This window comes from Puntigrus tetrazona, chromosome 15 (genome assembly GCF_018831695.1).
Source record: "Puntigrus tetrazona isolate hp1 chromosome 15, ASM1883169v1, whole genome shotgun sequence".
NCBI lineage: Eukaryota > Metazoa > Chordata > Actinopteri > Cypriniformes > Cyprinidae > Puntigrus > Puntigrus tetrazona.
The window spans coordinates 20,146,186-20,153,022 of record NC_056713.1 but is presented as its reverse complement, the minus strand read 5'-3'; the positions used below and the strand labels follow the sequence as shown (position 1 = coordinate 20,153,022).

General features: G+C 38.9%; 2 protein-coding genes across 2 annotated transcripts in view; one reads left to right on the top strand and one right to left on the bottom strand.

Moving 5' to 3' along the window:
* Positions 1-1,577, top strand: part of kmt2bb (lysine (K)-specific methyltransferase 2Bb) — a 32,415-nt gene extending 30,838 nt beyond the window's left edge. The window contains 2 exon segments of the mRNA XM_043258931.1: positions 1-4; positions 537-1,577. The exon segment at positions 1-4 is cut by the window's left edge and continues 126 nt beyond it. Of these exon segments, the coding sequence (XP_043114866.1) occupies positions 1-4; positions 537-812 (280 nt within the window). The 3' untranslated portion in view covers positions 813-1,577.
* A 1,628-nt stretch (positions 1,578-3,205) lies between these two features.
* On the bottom strand, positions 3,206-6,835 carry igflr1 (IGF-like family receptor 1). Its single transcript, XM_043258936.1, has 8 exons — positions 6,747-6,835; positions 6,402-6,648; positions 5,888-6,080; positions 5,456-5,513; positions 5,176-5,335; positions 4,542-4,631; positions 4,311-4,445; positions 3,206-4,230 (listed from the first exon to the last, which is right to left on the bottom strand). The coding sequence occupies exons 1-8, from the start codon at positions 6,813-6,815 to the stop codon at positions 3,905-3,907; spliced, it is 1,278 nt and encodes a 425-aa protein (XP_043114871.1). The 5' UTR covers positions 6,816-6,835; the 3' UTR covers positions 3,206-3,904.
* Between the last annotated feature and the right edge of the window lie 2 nt (positions 6,836-6,837).

Genomic DNA, 6,837 nt, shown 5'->3' with positions numbered 1-6,837 from the left:
CAAGGTGAGTGGAAATGTGCTTTTTAGAGCACATTTGTGCATTTGAGATCTCTGTCAATTTCCCTCTAGGTTTAACAACAGAAATGCATCTTGGGTAGTCGTGGCCCTCTGTTTTTATACATTTTCCATGTTGTATTTTAATAGTAAGACACCATTCTCAACATTAAAAGAAATGCTCACCAAAGCAGCATTTATATGGTCAAAAATTAAGTAATTTGGTTACAGTTTAAAATCTGTTCCTAATCTGTATATTTTAAAATATGTTATTCCTGTTAGGCAAAGTAGCTGAATTTTTTGCATCATTACTTGCAGTCTTCAGTGCAACTTTGTCTTTCGGAAATCATTCTGATATAGTGATTAGCTGCTCAAGAAACGTTTATAACGTTTATATTATTAATAATGTTGTGATAATGGTGATGCATTTTTTTCAAGATTGTTTGATAGATAGAAAGGCATATGTAAGACGATATGATTTCATTGTAGAATTTCACAGATTTAATATATACTTGCTGAATGTGAGTATTAATTTCTTCCAGGGCATTGGATGCTATATGTTTCGCATCGACGACTTTGACGTGGTAGACGCCACGATGCACGGAAACGCGGCGCGGTTCATAAACCACTCATGTGAGCCAAACTGCTACTCTCGAGTCATCAACGTAGAAGGTCAGAAGCACATAGTTATTTTTGCCTTGCGGAAGATCTACCGTGGAGAAGAACTGACTTATGACTACAAGTTCCCCATAGAAGATGCTAGCAACAAGCTTGGCTGCAACTGTGGCGCCAAGCGCTGTCGGCGCTTCTTAAACTGAAAAGGAGCTTGGAGAAGTGGAGTAAGACGGGTAAAAACAGTAGATTGAGGCTTGACGGGTAAAGGGGGTCCAAGCTGAAGGTTTCAAAGCTTAACACAGTCACCACATCAACTCCTCAAACAGGCACGTACAAGGGTCACCATTTGTTTAAACACTGTTGTGGAGACTTTCGTGTCTTTCATCCTGGATTCCTGCTGCTGGATCAACATTCAGTCCAGTAGAGCAGATAAGAGAAGTGGCGCATGACTTAACGCGGCCAAGGCCTTTTTCGAGAACATTTCCCACCAGGCTGCCTCCTCTGTGCTTCATTAAAAGCTTTATTGGAATATTAGCGATTTCTAAATGAGTCTCGGTTTTAATAAGCAGCAAATTACGCTGAAAAAAGCAGCACAAATACTATAGGCAGAGTCGTTGTATATTTTGCAGCAAAATTGTGACTACTTTTTAATTATTCCAGCAGGGTTTTATGTTTTTCCAAAACCTGGAATGCGCTGCCAAGAGTTCGGGGCGTTCTGTTCCATTAGATGACATTTCAAACAACCTCCCGAGAGCCGGATTTTCACAATATGTGCTTGAGAAGCATTTTTTAGTGCGGACCACATAGTGTGTGAAAGCATAGGGGCAGCGAGGATACTCTGTAAAAACATGCATATTACTAATGAAAGGATGAAACGTATTCGATCTGTATCTATCGATTTTAGTTTAGATCACACTTTGGTGTTTAGCTGAGGAAGACTCACACTGCTCAGGACAACACTGTAAATCCCTCGGTATTACCCATGGATCCACTTCTTGCTCATGGCGGTCGCTAACAGACTCGCTCTGTTGCGTTTCACTCTTTCGTCTGTGACAATTTTTTTTCTCTTAATCTCTTTTAATCTTCTCAAAGGCTTTATTTTTTAACAATTAATTTATTTCCGTTGCGTTTTTACAGGCAGGTCTAACCCTTCGTTCTGTTTTGCGGGCTTGTCCTGTGGTGTATAAGTGTGTAAGCGTTTTTAAACTTGACCTCCATGGTGCTAAGCCTAACGTGAGTCCTAAAGGGGATTAAAAACAATACTGTTTCACGTCGCGTTAGAGAACCGATGCGAGCTGCAGTTGCTGCCACCGGTACAAAAATAGTGAAGCAACCCAGACACGCTTTCCGACAATGTGCCCATAAATGTCAGTGGTGTTTGAAACCCCATTCCGAGTACTCAAAACGGCAACGTTTTAGCATGTTTGTGCTTTTATACCTCTTGAGAGCCTTGTGTCGAAACAAAATCACGCCTGGAGAGTGGATATTTGAGTTTCTATTCGTCGTGTAGTAGAGGACACTACTTAAGCTAATCGTGACTAAATGCATCCTCGTTACGTCAAGGTATGACGACGTTGTGGATTGTTCCTGCAATAAATCATTTTTTGCCACAATTGCACATACAATTGGAGCTCTACATTTATCTAGGGAGTTAGCAACTGCTTAAAGTGTCCTAGAGACGTAGGACAGTGAAGGCGATGTATACAAGATCTATATATATTTATAGAAGAGTTATTGAAACAGTTTTTCAGTAGACGGTGGCACTCGGCACCTTAATGTTCCTTGAAAGATTTGGGAGTTGGTTCTCTTCTTCACGCAGGAAAAAAATCAACAAGCTGATGCCATCGTTCATCTAAGTTCGTTCGGACTGTAAGAGCGTTCTATTTATTCCTGTTTGTCTTTATGGGAGTTTTTACCCATAGGTCTGTGCTTTTTGTATGTGACCAAGGTCTTATCAAGTTTTCTTCAGGGTTTTTTTTTCCTGTTTTCTTTAACTTGAACATCGAGGATGAGTTCTTGCAACGTGGCCTTTTTACGAGGTGATGTGTTGAGCCAGCTATTCGTTTTAAATGTCTTAGTCGTCTGATTTTATTTGACTTTAATCCCAACTAAATCACATCGTCGTCTCCTGCTTTTTCCTTGTGTGTTTGTGTGGAGGAAGAATCTCCATCCAGAACCCGAAATTTAGCAGATTTTAATCAAACCACCCAAGACTTGCAAGGATTCTACCTCAAGCTGTTCAGACAACATCAAGTAATACTAATGCAAAGCTAGATTTGCTTGGTCTGTTCTGTAATGCAGAGTTGACTCGTGTGCAATGAAGGATGCAAAGCACTAGTCAGGACCTCCTGTGATAATGCGTCTCCCAGAGCTTCTTGAAAAAAGAAAATCTGTCTGTTCCTGTGTAGGTTATTTTAGAGAAAAAAAATACAACGTTGTGTTGAAAAAGACTTCAAAGGAAAAACTTGTGTCTTTGCTACCTTGTACAAATGACCCCTAAGTTTGTAAATAGTTGTATACATATTTCTAAACCTGTTTAATTTTTCTATGCACTTTTTTTATTTATAATGTTTTTGCTTAATAAAGATGTACAATGTTTGAACAAAGTTCAAGGTTTATTGTGATATTTATGCTGACTATACAAAAAAAATGGTGTACTAATGATGCACTGCTTTCAGAAAGGATTTGTAAACAAAGCCAGTCAAGATATTGAGTAATTGCAATATTGGTTTGCTAACTTTTGATTTATGGCACTTATAAAAAAACATTAGAAGAAAAAGACACTTCTGGGTTATGAAATCCAGTAATAAAAAATGGAATGTTTAGGGAGGAAAAGAAAGGAACAAATTAAACTTGTTGAATGTAAATAGTGTTAGGCAGTGTTGCGTTTCATATTGGCTATATAAGGCTAAATGTGTCGTACTGGGTGAAGTAGGATGTAATAGAAAACGTTAGGGGAAATTCCCAAGCTGAGTCCAGACATATGTTTTCCACTGTGAACTGTTTAGATTGTGTTTTTTTTTTTTTTTTTTTCCCAAGACAGTCAGTCAATCTAAATGCATGATTCAAGCACTGCGTACTTCAACAACTGTCACCCTTCACCAGGCTCCCAAAAGGACTGGGTGCGTGTGAGAGGAGGGGCGTGGGATGAGGAACACCTGACGTGAATCAAGCCTCGTCAGGTAAATGCAGAGCACACTGACGTTTGCTCCTCCCGTCACTTATAAGTGTGTGTGTGTCAGTGAAATTCACGAATTCTTATGAGATTGTGTTCAACAATCGAGTTAAAGTAAATTTACTGATCTGTGATTTGCGCAGGAAGCTTTGCCAAAATCTCCATTGCATCGTTACGGCCAATAGCAGTTAGCAGCTCGACGAGGTGGCCGACAGTCCAGTCTGGGTTCTTGGTGACGACGCCCTCCAAAACGGCAACAAGGGGGCTCTTGTGGTCCTTCATGGAATATGCATAATTTATCCAGGCAAATGAAAAAGAGCACTGGGCAGCAAGGTGCCGAGTGTTCTTGGCGCCAGAAATGTCCGGGTCTAATATCACCACGAGCTCCTCAAGAACATCCAAGTTGTTCAGCACCGTTTTCAGAGGTGCATTCTGGACCTCAGGGGCTGTGAAAATAGTTGTGGAAAATCACCAGGTTTTCACATGGAAAATTATCGTGAAAAAGTTGTTTTTTTTATATACCCACCTAAGCGTGACGATCCCGTTACATTATCATTATTGCCATCGTTGATGATGCTGTATGAGACGCTCTGTTTATATCTAGCAATGCTCATTTTGGACAGGCTTTCATGACTTGCTCCATTACAGCATTTTTTTAGATCTGGAATTTTTTAAAAAGTAATGAGGAGACACAAAAGTTTTGTTAACACTGTTTTGTCCTCAATTTCCTGTCTGCTTTCGTTTTTGTTTGACTGACCTTTATTAAAATGTTTAGTGTTCCTCCTGAACAAAAGGAAGACACACACCAGAGCGAGTGTTGATAAAATTCCACAAAACACATAGATCCCTAAAAGATGCACAAAAAAACAAATCACATCTGTTTTGGATCAAAAGTAAAGCCGGCATATTCTATCTCTCTCTTACTCTGAGTGTACGTAAACTACAAACTGAACAGGCTCCATTTTAACATGCAACTTGCTCTAAATACGTAGGATAAAATAAATGTTTGGGGTCAGTAAGATTTATGCTTCAATTGAGCAGACATGCATTAAATTGATCAAAAGTAACAATCTTTTTTTAAAGTTATAAAAAAAGCATTTTAAAGAAAAGTATATAAAATAGTAAAATATCCTCAAATAGGAGGATTTCCAATAATATATTAATCAGTTTACAAATCAGCATATTAGAATGATATTAGAAGGATCATGCGGCATCATAAAAAATGACATTTCAAAAAATATTTAAATTCAAAGCTAGATTTAAATTGTAATATTTTCACAATATTACTGCTTTAAAACTTTAAAAATACACACTTCAAACTTGAATAGCACTTTGTAGCTTACATGAATGTGGTAAACGGATATGATAAATAATGAAATTCAAAACAATACCAATGAAATATGAATGAGGCCCTGCACTTGAAGAGTTATTGAAGCCAAAGCTTTGAAGTGTTGGAACAGGGTTTTGCGAGCTTGGAAAGGGTTCCGAAGAGGGGCCTGAAGAGGGGCTGGAGCTGGTGACTGAGGTAATGTTGATAGCCCTACTTGTAGTCTAGAAAAGAGTTTGCACTGTCAAAAACGTATGTAAAGTTTTATTTGGCATATTTGGAAAGTTCAAACTGACTGAGGTGATTGCTCAGTGCCTAAAAACAATAGAACCGTATTTTTTTACCGTTATCCTTGTGGTCTTCGGCGGCTCGGGGATACAACTTCCATTAAAATACTGCTCTCTGCAAAAAAACAAAGGAACAGAAAGACTAAACAAGAAGCATAACGAGACTTAAAGCTCTTTAAAGAAAAGAAAAAGGAAAAGAAAGGGTGTGCCGGACTCTCTCATCAAATGGAATAAACGCAAACAGCTCATTCGGACAGAGCAAAAAAAAAAAAAATTACCAGATTATATTTAGCGCGAGGCTTTATTAACGTCAACCCCCCGGCCCCTAAACCTACCCTTGCATAGTAAGCGACTAAAAAAGCAGCATAATCTATTAGCATTTTTTCCCCCCCGAAACTGTCTTTCAAGCTTCAAAACTTACATTAGCAATGTTTTCTTTTTTTTAAAAACAGTAGCAAATAAAAGAATAACATTTAAAGTTCAACGTACCCTTGTTTACAGCAGATGGTATCCGAAGTGCTTTTACACGGAGACGCAACAAACCGTGGCTCTGGGCAAAATCTACAGTTTTGGCACTCGACTTTTGATCCATCGTTAAATGTCCCATCTCTGCATGGTCTGTAAGGCGACTCGATCTGCTGTTGCTCGTCGGACCATCCGCAGTTGTCGGCAAATTCGTAACCTGCCCTCAGCGGATAAACAACGATAAATAAACGTGTATTTTTCTTAGCATACAGCATAGGCTATGTTTAATCGCAGACGGAGTTTATTTCAAGGTTTATAACACAGCGATAATCGGTTTTGTCGAACGCTATTCTGTCTATCACAAAAATAAAATGTGTCCGTTTTGTTTTAAAGTCTTTTGAGTAACCGACTACTGTGCTGAAGTTAAATAGAGACGCTTTCCTAGTCACGTCAATGACAAAGGGTGTCCCGCTACGCGCGAACGCGCCCGTGTCATTTCCATTTAAGTTAAAAGTTATTATCGTAAATTAAAACTTACCTTTTTTGATGTCGTATTTAGAATCGCACGTCTGACATTGGTAGCGAAAACTATTAAAGAACAGCCCTTTCATGCACTTTTTTGAAGTCATTGAGGCTGAGGTCGTGTGCGTGTTCTTGGTGTGGCTGCACTGAGGTAATGTCAGAGACGTGCGAAAGCCAGACTGTTTTGAGAAATAGTTGGGTGGGTTGTGAACTTGTGTCCATAGATCAAACCACCATTGTGTCATTTCAGACACAGCCTTAATCTGAAAAACACAATACTTCCAGATGAATTAAAAAACAACTGTATTTCTCTTAACAAGTCAGCCTCAAGTTAATGCTGTCAATTTTATTTCTCCCTTACCTCAAAATGGTGTAATCTGACAGAGGGCTGATTACGCTTATAATATAGATGCCAAGGGCGATATGACATTACTGATCTGTCCTTTCTGCTG